This window comes from Gekko japonicus, unplaced genomic scaffold (assembly GCF_001447785.1).
Source record: "Gekko japonicus isolate JY-2015 unplaced genomic scaffold, Gekko_japonicus_V1.1 scaffold1469, whole genome shotgun sequence".
Lineage (NCBI taxonomy): Eukaryota > Metazoa > Chordata > Lepidosauria > Squamata > Gekkonidae > Gekko > Gekko japonicus.
The window spans coordinates 208953-228839 of NW_015163133.1; the positions used below are offsets into that span (position 1 = coordinate 208953).

General features: G+C 47.2%; 1 protein-coding gene across 2 annotated transcripts in view; it reads left to right on the plus strand.

Moving 5' to 3' along the window:
- The first annotated feature begins 3737 nt into the window (after nt 1-3737).
- Nucleotides 3738-19887, plus strand: part of IMMT (inner membrane mitochondrial protein) — a 28368-nt gene continuing 12218 nt past the window's right edge. Inside the window, exons 1-10 of one of the 2 annotated variants that reach the window (XM_015406952.1) lie at nt 3738-3894; nt 7476-7549; nt 8833-9022; nt 10514-10637; nt 11095-11226; nt 13628-13735; nt 14128-14264; nt 15944-16047; nt 17266-17401; nt 18549-18678. In XM_015406952.1, the coding sequence (XP_015262438.1) occupies nt 3847-3894; nt 7476-7549; nt 8833-9022; nt 10514-10637; nt 11095-11226; nt 13628-13735; nt 14128-14264; nt 15944-16047; nt 17266-17401; nt 18549-18678 (1183 nt within the window). In that variant the 5' untranslated portion in view covers nt 3738-3846. The remainder of the gene's footprint in view (nt 3895-7475; nt 7550-8832; nt 9023-10513; nt 10638-11094; nt 11227-13627; nt 13736-14127; nt 14265-15943; nt 16048-17265; nt 17402-18548; nt 18679-19887) is intronic. The other variant, XM_015406953.1, reaches the window with a different exon arrangement.

Consider the following 19887-nt stretch of genomic DNA (forward strand, 5'->3'; position numbering starts at 1 on the left):
TGTAGGGAGGGAGACGCCTGCAGGCAGACCACGTGTCCCCGCCCAAGGCAGCGTCTGGAGGAGCCCCCCCCCCTTCCCGGGCTAAGGCAAAAACGGGGTGAGCCGGGGGCTAAAAAGACTGTCAGCTGGCTCGCACTCCCTCGGCTGAGAGGGGACACTGCTGGCTGGGACCGAGTCCCACCAGAGGCTGGCCCAGCTTCCAGCACAAGGACAAGGGCCTCCCGAGACTCTGGAAGCAGCCCGTCAAGCCTTGGGGGGAGGTGGGCAAAAAACACTTAGATCTACTTAGAGTTTGCAACGGATCTTTGCCTCACTGGAGAGGAGGAGGAGGCATTTCTCTTCAGGTAAACATCTTTATCTCCAAGGGGGAAGAGCTCTGTCAGCTATGCGGCCCTGGTACCTTCTTGCTCCATGCTTTGATGAGAATGGGAACCCCTTCGTTTAGGCGCTCAAACCCATCAGGGGACCTCGCTGTGAATCCTGTCTATCTTCCCCTCTCCCGCCTTTAGAGTTACTTCTGACACTGAATGCATGCACAGGTGACCTGCCTTTACTGTACTCAATAAACCGGAACCTTTTCAAGGAACTGTTGGGAACTGATTGCTGCGGGACTCTGACAGAGTGTCAGAACTCCTGTAATCCCTGACCCCGTGAGCGGCGGGGGTGGTGGTGGGGAAGTGCCAGTTACCACTGCAGAGGAAGTCCCCATCCACGTGTGGTGTTTATAGCCAGGAGGAGCCACAAAACTGGCAGTCCCCTCAGGCCACTGGATGTAAGGGTCATGGGCTTCCTAGCACCATGGAGAATCGGGCCATGGGATTTATAACAAACTCCCAGGTTTCCCAGTGAGACCCTGTTCCCATCATGACAGGCACGGTTTGATAATTGCAGGGCTCACGCATGGTTGGACACATCCATCTGGGTGAAAATCAGGGGCTCAGGTAACCGCTGCACTGGGACCCCCAACCCCAAGGAGCTAATCAAGTCTCTAGCACACCCCAGTCTATGAGCACCCTCCCCCCCCACGTACCTGGGTCCCCATCACTGACACAGTCACGAAAAATAAAGGGGGATGGCTGCTCACTAACCTTTTACAACAGGTCCTGGCCTTTCCCCACCGGCTGAGGGTTCTCGTCTCTGCTGGAGGACACCACCCCCGACTGAGTGCCTAGTTGGGAGGGCCCGGGGTAACTTTGGGCACAGGGCCCCTTTTTTGTCAAATGTCTCCGTCCCCTTCCACTCAGGAGCATTGGAGGCAGGGGGTGTGATCACTGTGGGGCAAAAGGCCACATAGTGGCCAGCCTCTCCGCAGCGAAGGCAGAGCCCGTGGCGCATCCTCTGGTCACGCACGGGTTCCTTTGGCTTGGAATGGGGGGGGGGTCTTTGGGATTGCCCCTGAGATCTTCAGGTACTCTTTAGGGGAGGTCACCTTGGTCATCTGGAGGTGGTTCCCTCCCCCAGGCCGCCAGGGAAACTGGGTTCACATTCTGCAGCACCACTTCCCAGATCTGGTGGCTCAGGCCAAGACGATATTGCTCCGTGAACACAGGCTCAGGCCACCCCTGGATCTTAGCCGTGTGCATCTTGAACTCATCGGAGTACTCACGCACTGACCTAATTCTGTATTGTGATGGCATTTGGCTATATTGTTACGCCAATCGCTTTATTTACAGCAGATGGCTAACTAAATTTAACGTGAGTCCTTGCCAAAGTTTACGGAGGTTCTGCCAGCCCCAGAGAGTACCAGTGATGGAGGCGAGACGGGTGTTTTTCCAAAACAAATTGTCTTTTTACTGAGCAATATCAAAATCACATACACACAAAATCAGTCTCACATTCGCATACAATCAAGGTTCCTTTAGACTTACAGAAAGATATCAAGATAGTTTCTCATTTACTTGGAGGTAGGTAGGTATCAGTTTATACTTGCCTGTCCCTGAAGTCTCGTCTGATGCAATGTAAGATAGGGGAAGAAAGTAATACCTAGAGGTGTTAACTAAATCACACTTGCTAGAATCAGCCAGCAAAGTATGGATCTCTTTGGCTGTGCACACCAAGAGATCAGGTGAAGACAAAGGATTTTAGCAGGCTGGGCAGAAGGGGAGTTAAAGCAGGCAGGAGGGGGGTAGTGGCTAGCAAAGACCTTAACGCAGGGTCTTCGCGTTTTATAGTGAAATCTTTGGGTGGGTGGCAACCCATTCCAATCCCAAAGAAGGGCAATGCCAAGGAATGTTCAAACTATCGCACAATTGCACTCATATCACACGCTAGCAAGGTCATGCTCAAGATCCTACAAGCTAGGCTTCAACAGTACGTGGATAGAGAACTACCAGAAGTACAAGCTGGGTTTCGAAGAGGTAGAGGAACTAGAGATCAAATTTCCAACATTCGCTGGATTATGGAGAAAGCAAGAGAGTACCAGAAAAATATCTACTTCTGCTTCATTGACTATGCTAAAGCTTTTGACTGTGTGGATCACAACAAACTATGGCAGGGCCTTAAAGAGATGGGAGTACCAGACCACCTCACATGTCTCTTGAGAAACCTGTATAAGGGCCAAGAAGCGACAGTTAGAACCGGATATGGAACAACTGATTGGTTCAGCATAGGAAAAGGAGTACGACAAGGATGTATATTGTCGCCTTGCTTATTTAATATATATGCAGAGTACATCATGCGAAATGCTGGCCTGGATGAATCACAAGCGGGAATTAAGATTGCTGGGGAAAAGATCAACAACCTCAGATATGCAGACGATACCACTCTGATGGCAGAAAGTGAAGAGGACCTCAAGAGCCTCTTGCTCAGGGTAAAAGAGGAGAGCGCAAAAGTGGGCTTGAAGCTCAACATCAAAAAAACTAAGATCATGGCATCCGGCCCCATCACTCCTTGGCAAATAGAAGGGGAAGCTGTGGAAGTAGTGACAGACTTCACGTTCCTGGGATCCCAGATCACTGCAGACTGTGACAGTAGTCATGAAATTAAAAGACGCCTGCTCCTTGGGAGGAAAGTGATGGCGAACCTAAACAGCATGATAAAAAGTAGAGACATCACCCTGCCAACAAAAGTCCGCATGGTCAAAGCAATGGTATTCCCAGTAGTCATGTATGGCTGCGAGAGTTGGACTATAAGGAAGGCCGAGCGCCGAAGAATAGATGCTTTTGAACTATGGTGCTGGAGAAGACTCTTGAGAGTCCCTTGGACTGCAAGGAGATCAAATCAGTCAGTCCTAAAAGAAATCAACCCTGACTGTTCCCTGGAAGGCCAGATAATGGAACTGAAGCTCAAATACTTTGGCCACCCAATGAGAAGGGAGCGCTCACCGGAGAAGACCCTGATGCTGCTGGGAAAGACTGAAGGTCAAAGAAGATGGGGACGGCAAAGGATGAGATGGTCAGACAGTACATGAAGTTGAGCCAACTTCAGAGGACGGCGGAAGACAGGAGGGCCTGGCGGGAGCTGGTCCATGAATAACAACAACGCACGTCGCCCGGGACGTCGCCACGGCAACCACGCGCTCGGCGCACCGCGCCGCTTAAAGAGCCCCGCCCAGAGGGTGCGCGGCCTCCCCTCTGTCTCACGCAGGCGCACGGGAGCTCGCCGCACAGTGGCCACCGCCACCGGCCGCTTCTTTTCCCATTGGTCCTCCTCCCTTCCGTCGGACGGCCCGCGTCCACCCTTCCCCTGCGGATTGGCTAGCGCTTCCGCCCGACGCCCCCGAGCCCCGCCCCCGCGTGACTGTTTACGCATGCGCGGAGAGTGGGCCGGCGGGCAGGCAGGCAGGCATCCTCTCGCGGCGCTTCTCCTCCTCCGCCGCCTCCGCCTCCCTCCGCGGCCGGGCCGACGATGCTGCTGCTGCGGATCTGCCGGCGAGTGCGGCGCCCGGCGGTCCAGGTGAGCGGCCTGACAGCGGGCGGGCGGGCGGGCGACCTCCACCCCCCCCCCCCCCCCCCCCCCCCGGGGGGGGCTCAGGGGGTTGGGGGGGGGGGGGAGGGCGTCTCTCTGGGAGCAGGGCCGTGAGGGGGAGGGGGGGAGCCCTTCCGGATGACGGGGGCGGAGCCGCTTCTGCCGCACGTCCCCCCCCCCCTCTCCTCTCTGGCGGGGAGACCCTCGGCTGGACTCCTTCACAGTGTTCTGCAGACCACCTTTCAACGACTCTCAAGATGGTGTTCTGCAACGTAACACCTGAAACAATCGATTTCTCAAAAAGTTGTTTTGGATCAATAACCAGGCATAAGCTTGGGAGTCAGTGACTCAGCCCGCCTGGACATCACTCTCTTAAGGGTTGTTTATTCTTGGACGAGAGGCCTTTTTCTTAACCTGGGAGGCTGCCCTCTGACCCCTCCCCTCTGTCTCTTTTTTGTCCTCTCACTTTCTGCACATGGTTTTACTCCCACACACAGGATGCCGGACAAGCTGGCTGTTTGTGATCGGGAAAGTACTCTTTAGATTAGACTTCCACCGTCGGCTTCCTTCTTGCTCCATGATCGGCACAATTTTCATCTTACAAAACAGGCTGGAGAAGTAATATCCATTTTCTTAGTGGCGGCAAAAATTTTAATTGCACTTGGTTGGAAAAGGACTAAAGTGTGCCTACAGTAGCGCAATGGGATAATAGTATCTCAGATAAAATTTCAACGCAGTTATCCTTAAACGATAAGCACAATTCCGCTATTAGTTTTACTGAAAAATGGTTTATATATATTTTTTTGAATATACTACTGCTAATCAGCCCCCAAAGTTTCAAATTACCAAAAAAGGACACAGATTTTGTGTTTTATTAGATCGTTCATAGTATGACTATAGATTGTTTTGTTATATGTTTGTGTATTTGTTATAAGAACTTTATCAGCTTGAATATCTCAATATATTTTTATTGTTCAATGGCTATATATGTATTTTATAAAAACTAATAAAATTGTTAATAATAAAAAAGAAAAGAAAAAGATAATGCCGTTATTAGCAGGCTTAGTCTTTATGCCCATAAACAAGGAATGGCTATTCATAGTGACTGTGAGCAATGGCTCTTAACTCATTATAAGTGCTCACGTTGCCCTGAAGGATTCACTGATTCTTGCTTTTGCCTCTTATTCTGGAGCGCAGTTTCCGTTTGCTCACACATGAAGTCATGACCAAAGGACAAGCGGTCAGCTCCGCAGTAGAATTGATGACAATGGAATAGTTGGCATTTCTGTTGCTTGGTTGCCCAGTCAAGTCCGACTCTTCGCGACCCCATGGCATTAGGATTGGTAGTATTAGGGACAGCTAATACGTATGATCCTGCCAACCTAGCAGTTCGAAAGCAAGACATTGCAAGTAGATAAATAGGTACCACTTCAGTGGGAAGGTCACAGCGTTCCGTGCGCCTCGGTGTTTAGTCATGCCGGCCACATGACCATGGAAACGTCTTCGGACAGCGCTGGCTCTTCCGCTTTGAAACGGAGATGAGCACCGCAACCCTAGAGTCGGACTCGACTGGCTTTCGAGCAAGGGGACCTTTACCTTTAATACGTATGAACAGTCAGCTGACCTACTAACTTCCACTTGTTTTTGCTCTTGCTTTTCCTCAAATGTTTAAAAAGATCACAAGGCAACCCACTGAAAATCAGATCATGGCTAGACATCAGCACATAATTTAGCCGGAAGTCCATTCACTTAAATGTACTAAAACATATGTGTTGGATTGTACCAGATGACTCTTGGTTTTTCATTTTGTAATGTTTAAAGTAGTTTGCAGCAAAAATATATCCTTCTCAACGTTTCAGAACTTTACACCTGTAATTGTAAGAAGGCCCGCTGTGGGCTTGAGGCTGGTCAGCTGATCTGTTCTTCTGCATTATCCTTGGTCACGTCATGTGTAAAGTAGAGCAAACTGAAAAGAACCTTTCCACAAAAGGTTTTATTTACTCCATTTATTTACTGCCTTTTAGTCACTGCAATCAAGTTAGCTGACAATCCCAAAAGTGTTTGCTATAATATAATGCGTACAATATAAAAGGGGGGAAAGCAAAGTTGAAGGGAGCTCAGAGGCTCACACTGTGTGTGTGTGTGTGTGTGTGTGTGTGTATTTGCGAAGCCTGATGATAGTACTTGTTCCTCAGGCCAGTGGATGCCGCCCTGTGTAGTGGCTCAGCACTTCTGGGAGAGGAAGAGCCACACGGCTGCTAGTCCCAGTCAAGTTGACAGATTTGGGGGGGGGTGTTCATCAGCATGGCATGCAGCCCCCCTGTTAATCATCAGTTAAAAGGGTCAAGTAGTGGGTGATGTGAAAGACCCTCAGTCTACCTGAGACCCTGAAGAGCTGCTGCCCGTCTGCGTAGACACTACTGAAGTCATGTATCATAACACAGCTTCATGTGTTCACGCCCGCTTGGCCGGGAGGGTTCTTGCTGTGTCATCTTTAGTCTTACATCTGAGTAAAGATGACATAGCAAACCAGCTTGAACACATGGAGTTGTATTATGGCACAATGGTGTCGGGCTGGCAGTTCAGACCAACTGACCATGGATGTTTGGTTATAATTCTCCCAAGTGACCACCAGCATGAGCTGAAAATAGTCATGTAGTTGATCTGTGTTACAGCCGGGTTATATAATTCCTTGTGGGAGACCAGATGCGCCCAGGGAAGTGACTACTATGGGTGCTGGTTCTGATCTTAAAAGCTACAAGTGGTTTGGGGAGCAGGTATCTGAAAGGCTGCCCAAGTTGTTCAGCCGTCTGTTAAGATCTGCCTCCCAAGCCCTGATCTCCATGTTCCTGCTTTCAGAGGTGAGGCAGGCGGCAGCCAGAGAGGGGCCTTTTTCAGTAGTGACGCCTCACCTGTGGATTACCTTGCTCCCCACCTGGTCCCTGTACTATCTTTTAGGCTCCAGGGCAAAGCTTTCTGTTTAACCAGGTTTTTAATTAGGGGATTGATCTTTTGGCATTGCTTTATAGTCTAGAAACGTCTCTCATCAGGGGAAAAAGGTAGCCTTATATGGGTTGTGCTTCCTCTTGCTCTGTGGGGAGGGCATGTGTGAATGTTCTGCCAAGGTTTCCACGATCCTGTGGAGGAGTCTGGCCCCCAGTTCATGCCTTGCCGGCTCTGCGGCTGGACAAGCTTCCACGCCTCGCTTACAAAGAAGAAGAAGAAGAAGAAGCCGGAGGAAATGCCAAAGCAGCCTAGAAAGCCAGCGGTTCCTTGTTCTGCCTCCCCTTTGCTAGCAGGGGTGGTGGGGAGAAAGAAGAAGAGCCGCCCCTACAAGTGTGCCTTCCAGTCCACTGACATGCGAAATCCAATGTTGCGAATCATTTTAAGCAGTTCTGTGCTCAGCCTGGGTTTTGAGTACCGGGCTTTTATTAACAATTGTTAAGTTTTCATGTTTTGTTTTGTAAGCTGTCTCAAGCAGGTTCCCTGGAGATGTGGCATGGAAAATTTCTAAATAAATAAATGGGTTTCAATGCAGCCATTATTTACTTTATTGCATTTTTCTTTAGAATTGCCTGTGTGGTAAAAGTTCACCCCATCAATTACGTCTGTGTCGTGGATATGCTACATCTGGAGAACATGGGTATGTATTCGTATTTAGTGTTCTTTTTTTGCATCGTCTCTGTGCTCGTAGCTCAGTAGTAGGCCGTATGCCCTGCACGCAGAAGGCCCAGGTTTTGATCCCCGGCATGCCCAGGTTAAAAAGGCAAAAGACCTCCATCCAAGCTTCTGGACAGCCATTGCCAGCCAGGGTAGACCCTGTGCCCCAGTAGTAGACCGTATGCCCTGCCAGTAGTAGACCGTATGCCCTGCCGGTAGTAGACTGTATGCCCTGCCGGTAGTAGACCGTATGCCCTGCCAGTAGTAGACCGTATGCCCTGCCAGTAGTAGACCGTATGCCCTGCATGCAGAAGGCCCAGGTTTTGATCCCCGGCATGCACAGGTTAAAAAGGCAAAAGACCTCCATCCCCGGCATGCCCAGGTTAAAAAGGCAAAAGGATCCCCGGCATGCACAGGTTAAAAAGGCAAAAGACCTCCTCCATCCAAGCTCCTGGACAGCCATTGCCAGCCAGGGAAGACCCTGCTGACCTGATGGTGTATAAGGCAGCTTCCTCTATGAGTCGAAACAGTTGGAGACAAAGGTTCCATTCCACGAATGGTGGAGAGGAGGTGGATCCCACTGGAGGAAGAAGCCACTGTTTGTGTGTCAGAACCTTTGGAGTCAACCCCAGATATCTTGCTGGTTTTTAATGCTTCTGTAAATTGTCTGAATAATAAATAAAAGTGAACTATAAACCTGAGATAGGTTGTGTTCAGACTGGCAGTTTGGCCGAATGTGCATACCGGAGAGAGGTTGTGTCCAGACTGGCAGTTTGGCCCGATGTAGGCACTGTGGTCTGTCTCAGTCCCGCAGGGCCTGCAGAATGGAGCTGTTCTGCCAGGCCTTTGGTTGAGGTGGCGGACGTCCACTTCATTCCGGCCTCCCCTGCCCACAGCCTTTGTCACAGTGTCTCGTCTGAACTGACCCTGCTAGAAGATTGCCCACCGCACAAGGCACTTGAGTTCTTGTTTTAGGTATTGTTTTTAACATTTTTATGTTTGTTAACCTATATATTGTTACCTCCCCGAGCCCTTTTGGGATAGGGTAGGATATAAAATAAATAAACAATGTATGCAGGAAGCATGATTCCCCCCCCCCCCCCCCCCCCCTCGCCCCAAGCTACTATTGCATGTTGGGGTTAACTGAGAACTGTCCTGAATGCTGGATATAGTAACATTTTCCAAGATGTATTTTATTTTCTCCACTAGTTTCACTGATCTGGTTTTCTACGTTCTATAAAGTTTCTTTCCTTGCTTTGTTCTCAGTGTTTCTGTAGGAAAGGTCATTGGAGCCAGTGTCTTGTTTGTCGGCGGAGGCCTAGGTGGAACCATCCTGTATGCCAGCTATGATCCACACTTCCGAGAAAGTGTCGAGAAGACCGTCCCCTTTTCCAATAAGCTCTTTGAAATGGTCCTTGGTCCCCCTCCTCACAGTATTCCAGCGTCAAAGAAGCCTGTAAGTTTCATCTTCTTTGCTTAATGTGTTTATTGCTTAGCTTAGTCCAGTTACTGCTTTTGTTGCATATTAGGGTGGTTAAAGTACTTCCTGTATCTGAGTAATCCGTGTATCATTCCCCTGTTAGGGGAGTATTTTGTTTGTGTGTGCGTGTGTATGCCTGGAAGTCATGGTTGACTCCTGGCAACCCCTAGTGGGGCTTGGACATTTCAGAGAGGTGGCTTGCTGTTGCCTGCCTCTGCCTCCCAGCCCTGGTATTCCTTGCAGGCCTCCCTTCCAAGTCCTTGCCAGGGCCGGCCCTGCTTAGCTTCCGAGATCTGATGAGCGATCCGGCTCGCCTGGGCTATCCCTGTCATATATTTATTGCTATGCCGTAGAGGGTATGATTAATAGAGCCACAAAACGGAGCGAGGGGCAGATGGGGATCTCTCTGCAAACCTGAAGGGGGTCCTAGGTTTGCAGAAGAAAAAAAATAATCTAAAATAAAGAAAAAAATAGATTGGGGGTTTAAAAGTCCCCAAAATAATGAAACGGTGCCTGCACTTTCAGAGAGGAAAGCCCACTGAGCTCTCGGTGGCCATTCAGGAGGCTGTGAGGCAACCACAACCATGTCGCTGAGCCTTCTAAGCCTTCGTTCCCTTAAAGCAAAGCCCCATGAGCAAGATTTTTCCTGGGGAGAAGCTGCCATGAAAGGGGAAGGAGAGAAAAGTGGACAGACAAAGCTAGGTTGGCAGGGAGAGCAGGAAGAGGGAAGAATTTTTGGGAGCTGTTCAGGAGAAGGAAAGGGGGCAATAGTGAGAGAGGGGAATACAGGGGTGAATGAGATGCCCCCCTGCAAGCCCTTTTGGGTCCTTTGCTTCGTATCCCATATTTATTATTCCCCCAAGTATATACAGGATAATCTACTGCCTTAGCCAGGGGAAGAGGGACTTTTACACAGTTAGAGGATCCCCAGCTTGTTCTTGGTGCCACAATTCACATGCTTTATGAAACTGTGGGTTAGATCAATGACTTCTCAAACCAGGAATTCCTTAATCTTGGTTCAGTGCAATCCTAACAATATTTTCCAAGGAGTAAGCCCCATTGAACCGACTTTAGTAGGATTCTGAGCAGGATTGTTCTTTTTATCTTTTGATTTTATCCAAATAGAAAGTTCACACTCTATAATGACAGAAAGCTGAAAACCCAAGAAGTCTTAATTTAAGGAACTGCTCCTGGATTCAAATCAAGGTCTTCTGTCTTTGTGGCACTTTTAACCAAAAGTGCTGGGGTTCTTTTAATTCTGATTTTTAATATAATGAATTCTAGTACTTGGGATAATCATAAAAGTAGTTTTCTGTTTATTTTTGTTATTAATGCAGACTTTCAGTTCTTTTACATATATAGATTATGCAGATCACTTTCCTGTTTAAGTTGTTCCCAATTCCTGAGAGAATCTTGTGTGCATTTTTGTAAGTGTGCAATTCAAAGTGAAATACCTTTCCCTTACAGATGCCTCCAGGCCCACTAAAAATCTCCTCTGTGGGAGGGGTAATGAAAGAATCTAAGCAACCTGTGGCCAAGTCTCCGAAGAGTAAGACAGAGGCCCCTTCAACTGCTAGTGAGGAAAAAGAAGGTGACTTCAAGAAGTAATGGTCCCGAGTCTCATTAACGTTGGAGGAGCAGGGGGAATCAGACACTTACAAAGGATGTTATGATTTTAGACCTTGAAAGTGTTTGTCATTTTTTAATTTAGTTTTGTAGACTATTATAGTTTCCCTTTTCGTACATTCAGAGAAGTTTGCTGGTAGCTTGTATCTAGCTGGATGGCATTGTAGCAGATGACTATGCTGTATATGCATGAACATGTCAACAGAATGGTGTGGCAGAATTGCATACTGTACACTGGAGGTCTGTTCCCAATATGCCCCTGACTTTGCCTGAAAGGACTCAAGGGTGAAATGATGCTGGCTTGTAGAAAATTAACTCCTGCCTCTTCCCTAAGTTTTACTGTTTTCAGAAGCAACTGTGTTTCGTAGGCAGAAGCACAATTGTGTTGTCTTGCTGTAATTTATTCTTGTATGTATTTGCAGCAGGAGCAGAAGTGGCACAGATAATTGCAGCAGCTGGTGAAGCCTTGTCCGTTCCAGCTCCGGGGATGCAAGAGGAGGAACATGGTAGAGGCCGTGCCCATCCCGAGGGAGTTCACAAGCAGCCTGGCTTAGGTACTGCGTGTTTGTCAGTAGGCTTCATGTTTTATGACTTGCAAAAAAGAATTATGCTAAGAACTAGATCCATTTTGCATGGGTTGTAAACTGACGAGTCCCGACTGTTTTCTTTTGAAAATGATTTCATGTTTTTATCTTAAGAGCTTATGCCTGTGACTTGTGTTTGTTATGCCCGTACACCAAAAGTTGGAATTGGCTTATTCATCTCTAAAAATTTCTTTCTAAGAATTTGGAATCCTTGGAAAGTTCCAGATTCTTACCACAGGTGCCAAATCCACTTAATCAAATAGAATCATAGAGTTGGAAGGGACCCCCAGGGTCATCTAGTCCAACCCCCTGCACAATGCAGGAAATTCACAAATACCCTCCCCCCCCCGCAGTGACCCCCGCTGTTCAGCACCCAGAAGATGACAAAAAAACCCTCCAGGTTCTACAGCCAAACTGGCCTGGAGACAAATGGCTTCCTGACCCCAAAGTGGCAATCAGCATTCCCCTGGACATGTCAGAAAGAGCCACAAGAACTAAGCACTGAGGCAACCCTTCCTGCCCTCCCTTCTCGTGATCTGCCTACGTTCACAGAATCAGCATTGCTGTCAGGTGGCCATCTAGCGTCTGTTTGAAAACCTCCAAAAAATGAGAGCCCCCCACCTCCCAAGGAAGCCTGTTCCACCGAAGAACCGCTTGTCAGACTCTTGAACAAACTTGCTCCCAACACTCTCTTGGCAGTGATTTGTTTATTGAGAGATGAGAACGTGTCAAGCTAAGACTATCTGTGTCAGAACTGACCCTCTTGGCACCAGTTCTGGTATTACACATAATTCGAACAGCCTGCCCCCATGACCAGGCCAATCACACCAACACATCCAGCCCGCCAGATCTACTGTGCACCATTAGCCCTCCCCAGCACCTGCAAGCCTAGTATCTAGCACTGTCTGGTATCCAAGGTCAAGCACACATTCTTCCCAGAGAAGGGAGGCCAAGCCAGTGCAACTCATAGCCAAGCAGTCCCCACACACCCACACGCTCACAGACTCCCCCCTCCCAACCGGAATGAGACAGGACAATAGGCATGCAGAACCAAAGAAGATGAAGAACTCCATGGCAAACGAGACTCGAGTTTGACACTGCCTCTGACTGTCAGGAAGTTCTTCCTGAGGTTTAGCTGAAAACTCTTCTGATTTCATTTCAACCCGCTGGTTCTGGTCTGACCTTCTGGGGCAGAGCTGATTTGCTTGCTGGTATCCAGCATCTGTGAGAGAGGGTCTTAGTATGAACAAACGTTCTCAAGTATAGGAAGCGACTCTGAAGGAGACGTGGATGTAATAAAGGGAGTTTTTGACTGTCTGAAAATCTTGTTAGTCTCTAAGATGCTGGTGGACTCAAATCTGTCCAGGCGGGAGTCCTCTCTTCCTCTCTCCTTGCCGATGGCCTCCATGACTGGGATGTGGCACCGCCCCCTGTGTCCTTCCGGTTATGACTGAGAATTAAAACAATGTCGTCTGCTGAAAAGGCTGCCCACGCAAGTATTCAGATCAGAGGTGGGCACGTATTGGTCTGCTGGGTGAATCCGACCTCTAATCAACTTTTGTTTTATTTGGTGGCCTTGTCAGATTTTAAGGTGTGGCAAGGTAAAAAGAAGATCCTTCCAAAAATATTGGAAGATGATAAGTGAATTATTGCAAGAAATTATGGGAGTAAGTATCCCATTTCAACCAGAATTGTACCTTCTTAATATGATCCCGGAGGGTTTTGGGAGAATAGAAAAGCATCTGTTGCTACATTGTATAACGGCCGCTAGGATTTTATTTGCCAAGTATTGGAAGAAAGAAGAAATTCCGGGAAAAATGGAAGTCATTCAGAAGTTTTTTGAAGTTGCCGAAATGGACAAGATTTCTTGTAGATTGAAGGGAGAAGATGATTTATTTTTTAAGAAAAGGTGGAAAAAATTGTATAATTTGAAATTAAAGGTGGAGGGTTAATTTGGAGTTGAATTTAGAGCTGGTAAGGGGTTGTATGCACATCTGTGATATAATAGAAGATTAGTTTTGATGTTTGTTTATGTTTTGGAAACTCAATAAAGATTTATTAAAAAAAAAGAAGATCCTTCCAAATATTGAGCTTGGTTTAAAGTTGTATTCCTCTGGTGTGGCAGTCATATTCAGTCTGATTATGGCTGAGATCTGGTTCATAACTGAACCACTTGTTGCTGGATGATTCCAGTTTAATTTTGGAATGCGACCAGCAGTGAAGAGGTGAGTTTGTATGGCCCTGTAGATTCCTCGCATCCAGGCCACCCAGAGAACCAGGAGCTTGAATGCATAGTGTAACATGGAAATCTCCGTTTTGTGAGTAAAATTCTAACAGTTTGGGGTTTTGCTTTTATTATTGCCTTGATTAGGTGGAGAATTTAGCCGTGGGGATTCCCATGTTATCAAGGAGAGAGCACCAGAGGAAGTTGCTGCTCGTCTTGCACAGCAAGATAGAGAGGAGCAAGAGAGGATTTCGGGTATGTGGACGAACAAAATAGCTTTCTCTTCAGTTTTGAGAGTTGTATTTTGCTGGAGTGGCAGAGGTGCTATGCAGATACATAGAGGCTCACTCTAGAATAAGAATGCAAAAACAACCAAGGGAGAATCAAAGCAGCAGTGGATTTTATGCTCTTCAATCAGCAAATGGGGCTTTGCATCGGCAACCAGATCCAGTCTCCAGAACAGTGTTGTCTTGCCACGGTGTGTTAATCATGGAAGGCTTGTAAATCTTTCCACAGATCTCCAAAGGAGGGGTGGGGGAGATCTCCAAAGAGGCAACGTGGTGAACTTGTCTTAGGCAGAGCTAATTGGTGCAAGTGTGCCCGTGGCATAAGGTGCAAATTGACTGGCATTTTTCTCCCTTCCCCAGCTCTTGCAGCCACCTTGGAAAGTGCTCTGAGCAGCACTGCTCGTGTGACCCTGCAAGCCATCACCCTCCAGGAGGCTGCTGTGCAAGCCGTTAGTGCTCATGCTCAGAAGTTGAGAGAGGCCATGGAGAACACGGAGGTGTGTGGGAGGGAGTCAGCAGGGGGACACACACGCTGTGCGGAGCTGTGCTCTCTCTTCTGGCTCCCCCCGTTTTTCATATTTATGCCTTGACACATTTTATTCCACTCTCCCTCCTTTCCAGGGCTTTTTAAAAAAGGTGCCGGAACTCTCAAGAGGGAAATGGAATTTTCAGTCTGAATACTGAAAACCCATAAACTTTTAAACATTTTAAAAAGAATTTTGTTGAAGAGGTTCCCGAACTCTGCTCCAGCATACGTTCCCCCCAGGAAAAAAAGCCCCACTGCTTTCCTTTATTATTAAGTGCCTCTGACCAAAGGTCTTGAGCATAAAACCAGCACATCACAACAGGGTAAAAAATAAACATTACAAAACATGACAGAGTGTGGTGTGCACCTCATGTTTATGTCTGCTGTTTAAATAATTAAATAAAAATATTTTAAAAAAACAAGACATGACAGAACCGGCAAAAAGCAAAATACAGAACGATAAAACGCATGTATCTCATAAAAGTCTAAAACGTATTGGAAAAATAAATGAGTAGACCCTCATATGGTCAGTACAGTAAAACCCATTTTAGCAGCAAATATTTTGCAACAGATGCAAAGCGCCCCCCCGGGGGGGGGGGCTGTCCATGGATCATGGAATAGCAGGTGGCCTGCAGCCTCTGTTGCAGTCTGAAAATGGGATTTTAGCAAATTGTCTTCTCATTTCTGCTGTCGGCAAAACATTCAATCTGGCAAGCATAAAAGCATGCCTTGTCTAGGGACTGTCAGGCGTTTCAGATGGGAAGGGAGGGTCACAGAGGGGGGCGGGATCCCTCGTGCAAAAGTGGAGCCTTGCCCGGCTTAGTGTGCTGGCTCCATAAAGGTCAGTCCTGATCGACTTCAGCGCTTCCTGGTAATCCAGATTCCTGAGCATTATGAGGGAAAGGCCAAGAAACTCAAAACTATTGTCTGCACACTTCTCCCAAGCACTTCTGAAATTGTCTTCCTCTAAAAGGTGTAAAAACTTCTCTTGGCCATTGAGTACTGAGAAAAGGACCCTCAGTCTTAGATTAAAGGCAGCTGTCAGGAAGCTGTTAGGAAATTCTTCCTCATGTTTAGCCGAAAACTCTTCTGATTTAATTTCAACCCATTGGTTCTGGTCTGACCTTCTGGGGCAACAGAAAACAACGCCACACCATCCTCTACATGGCAGCCCTTCAAGTACTTGAGGATGGTTTTGAAGTTTCTGTGTTGGTTGGGATATATTTTCCCAGCCATCGTACTTCCAAAATTAAGCACCTTAACCAACAAAACTTCCAGTGGAAGTCAGAAACGTTCACAAGTCCTGTCTCTACTCATGAATGGAGCAAGTCACTTAAGGAAAAATAGGTCTAATGTTTACATAACATTAAAAGTAACATGGACATTGAAATATATGTCCTAGAGTTTTCTGACTGCTATGCACTGATCTATATGAAATATTATTCTGTATTCTGTTTGAGTAGAAAAAAATTGGGAAGTAAATATTGCACAATTGATGTGACTTGAATGTTGAACTTGCTTATTCCGTGATTGTTTCCAGCGTTGGAGAAATTTTATGCATCTACTGATTTTGGTAATATGTTGGGTAAATGTGATTTTTAAAAAATTACTCTTACCTGAAATCATTGGAATGATTGTACCTTTTACTAGACTCCAAGTGAGAAAAAGACTGCTCAGTGGCGAACACTGGAGGAAACCCTGAAGGATCGTCGTAAAGCTGTGGATGAAGCTGCAGATGCCCTTTTGAAAGCCAAGTAAGTTAAGCACGTAAAGCTGTAAGGTAGCATAGCTGCAGCATTGTATAGGTCTGGTGGAATTATGTCCAGAAGTCATAGATGGATTCCATTAGACACCAATATTAAAAAGCAATAAAACACTTAAAAACGAGCAAGAAACAAAACCCACGACGGGGCTGTACAGATAAAGCAATGAGGATACACCATTCTGAGTCGTTCGTCTTTAAGGTGGCAAGGTGCCAGCGGACCTCTGCTTTGTTTCAGTTGCACTGGCTGGCATCTGTAGGTGTAGCTATCTACCCAGCATTATTCCTACCTCCCTGCTTCATTCAGTGAGTAATTAAAATTTGGAGCTTACCGCCAGAGGTTGTAATCGTGGCCATGAACACAGATGGTTTTTAAAAGGGATTAGATTCATTGATGCCCATCAGGGGCTGCTAGCTGTGAGATGACGAAGGGAACCTCCAAATACCAATGCAAGGAGGCAGTATTCAGGAGGAGGCTTTGCTGTCTGTGCCCTTCATGTGAAACGGCATCCTGGAATAGCCAACCCACTGGCTGCCTCTTCGGTATCCACCCAGGGTTTCGGATTGACTGGAACCAGCACTGTCAGGAGTCTGACCGCAGGGCTTCTCAGGAGCAGCCCTTAATCTGTGGGGTGCCTCTTCTCTTTGGGAGGTACTTTTAGTCTCCCTCCTTCTTCCCTTCCTGGCAGAATTTAAAACTCCGCCTCTTCTGGAAGGCTCTTCACGTTGATCAATAGTTTTAATACTCTGAGGTGCTGGGATTTGCTAATGAGATGTTCACAATGGCGTGTGTGATGTCTTATATTTCAGTACAGTGCCTTATCTTTTCTTTCGTGTGCTTGATTTGATTCTGCTGCTTTCCACAGGATTTTTAATCTCATGCATTTGAATTTATTAATATACTGTTCCTAGTCTGTTTTGTTTCTACTGTTTAAGTAATAAAACCATCTGTTTCATTTGTATGCAGTTGTATTTTATTTATTTTAAACCATCTCGAGTAGTCCTGGGCCACTAGTAGAGTGTCTGGCATACTGAGTTTGTCATTAACTTTCACACGTGTTACATAGTTTGCTTTAAAACTGTTTTTCATTGTTTATATTAGATCGGTCATAGAAACTAGTAATGGGTGAACATTTTATTCTTTTCCATCCTCATGAGAACAAATACTGAATAATGGCATAGCTAACGGACAGCTTCTGGTTTCGTTTAGAGAAGAAATGGAGAAGATGAAAGGGGTGATTGAGCATGCCAAGAAGTCTCTCATTCCTGGGGCCAAAGTTCACGTCTCGGCTGCTGAGGATAAACTTCATCGTATGATAGTTGACCTGGATGGTGTGGTGAAAAAGGTCCGTTTTTCTTTGATGCAAAAGTCTCCTTTTGCACTTATGCCAGAACTGCTGTAGCTTTCCTGTTTGTGGGCAAAGATGTGTTTTTGATGCTAAGTGAAACTAATGGCTTGGCATGTGTTCTTTCTTCTTCTTCTTGCCTTTATGCTGTTAATGTCCCCGTCCCCCCCAAATTCATTGAGAATTTTTGAAAATCCTGTTTTTTATATGTGCGCTGTACGAGAGCCCAAAGGGGCAGGCTACTTATCTGTAACTGATGTTGTTCCTCTGCATATGTGCACAGTAGTGTTTTGGCCTGCCCGGAATTATTTTTCAGACCTTTTATATTTTAGCATCGAGCTCTCTCTCTCCCTTAAGCCGGGTGGGGTGGGGGGGAGGTTCCTTTTGTGGTCTTCTGCCCCACGCAGGTGGTTTGATTGTGTAGACAGCTTTCTTCTTGCAGACAGGTTAGCTAAGCTACCTGGCAGGTGGGCATTGAAGCTTGTGGAAGACTACTCTAAATGTACTGCCAGGTTTTAGGGGCACATGGGATCAATTACGTGGCATCCTTCGAAGTTCACAGAGCAAACTTCCATCGTGTTCCTGCTTCTGAAGTGCCCTCAGCTGTGGGTTAGGGTGAGGTGCGGGAGGGTGGGGCCTGGAGCTCCCCGCTGGTGCCCGCTGTAGGTCGCCGCCGGCTGTGGGGAGGACACACTTCCGGTGATGTCAGGGGGTGTGGCATATGCTAATGAGTTATGCTAATGAGCCCCCCTAGCTCTTTTTCTACGAAATGACCCCTGCCTGTAACACCCTGTGTTCATTAGATAATTTCATTAAAAAAAACTCAGACCTTATAGTAGGTATACTGTCAGCAGAGTATAATGCCTGGAAAAGGTTTCCTCCATTGTTACAGATACTTAAGCCTTTGGTCTGAGCCTGTGGACCTGAGTGACTGAGCCAGACCAGATGCTAGAGTATTGTACTGTTTATTTTTTCCTGGTTTGGTTTAGTTTATAAGCCTCTTCAAATCTTCGCCAGAGAGGAAATTGCTGTAGTATTTGCCGTGTGGCTGTTTTTGTGATGCCTTGATACCGGTGATATGTGCAGACTGCAAATAAAAGACTTACTGTATGCCTGGAGTTTCTAATCTTCCACCTCTCTTTTGTAGGTGCAGGCAGCCCAATCAGAAGCTAAAATAGTAGCCCAGTACCGGGAACTTGTAGCCATAGCGAGGGAAGAATTTCAGAGAGAACTGGATAGTGTTACTCCGGAAGTACAACCCGGTAGGAAGAGGCTAAGTAAGTAAGAAGCTAATTAATGGTGATATTTAGCTGCAGTGATCCTGACAAATAGTGTCGATTAGGACGCCACATTTTAAAGTCGAAAGCGTGGTTGCATCATCATTTTCTTGATCCCCCCCTCCCCCCCTTCTCTCAAATAGCAACTGAATTCTGTTATTTAATTTTGGGACAAAAGCTTGACATTTTGGCCCCAGGTGATAAATACAGTCCTTTACAGACCTTTTGTTATACCAGGTCTGGTGCAGATCCGCTCTGGGCTAGGCGCTGGCATGGATGCACATTCCGATGCTGTCCCTTTGGCATCTGCTGGTCCAACCATTGATATGGATACCTTTCAGCTTGTGGAGCCCGAGGATGGGCCGGGGGTTGGGCTAGCTGGTCTGCATGGCCCCTTCCATGATTCTGTGGTTCTGTGACGCGGACGAGATTCCTGGAGACGTGAGACCTGCCGCCGCCTCAGCGCTCCTGTTGCAGCAGCCCATCCTCTGCTGCCTCTAGACGGAGCTCCTCCCGCGTCCTCTCTGTTCGGAGTGTTTGGAAGCGGCAGCCAGTGTGACTGCCGGTTAGGGCCAGCTGTTGGGAACATGGACCCCAAGATTACAGCAGTTACCCTAGCTTCCCATCCACTCCCAAGCCTGCTTTTAGGGTGTGTTGGCTTTGACCTTCAGAGCCCTGCACGGCTTGGGGCCAGGGTATCTGAAGGGTGGTCTTCTCCCCTGTGTTCCTGCCTGGGGGGTTAAGGCCTCCTGACGGACCCAGCAATCAAAGATGCTCATTTGGTTGGGTACACAAGAGAGGGCCTTTTCAGTAGCGCCCCCCCCCAGTAGGGAATGGCCTCCCCAGGGAGGTGTGCCTGGCCCCCTCTTTGTCAGTCTTTGGGAGGCAGCTGGAGATGGTTTTATTCAAGAATGTGTTTGATTAAAGCAGTCCTAAATGGTGGTTTTAAATTTTTATGTTTTTTATGTGACCTATTGCATGCATTTTATTAGTAGTGCAACGCTTCCCTGAGCTCCATAAGGAAGAAAGGTGGCTAATAAATAAATATAAAAAAGCAAAGCCAGGTAAATAACAAATGAATTCAGGAAGAGGCATTTTGAAGCCGTAGTCTGAGGCAGCGTGGCGCAGCAGTGGGTGAGCTTGCGCCAGGCACACGCTCTTTCAGCCTACCTCGCAGGGTTGCTTTGAGGAGGAGGAGACAGAGGAGGA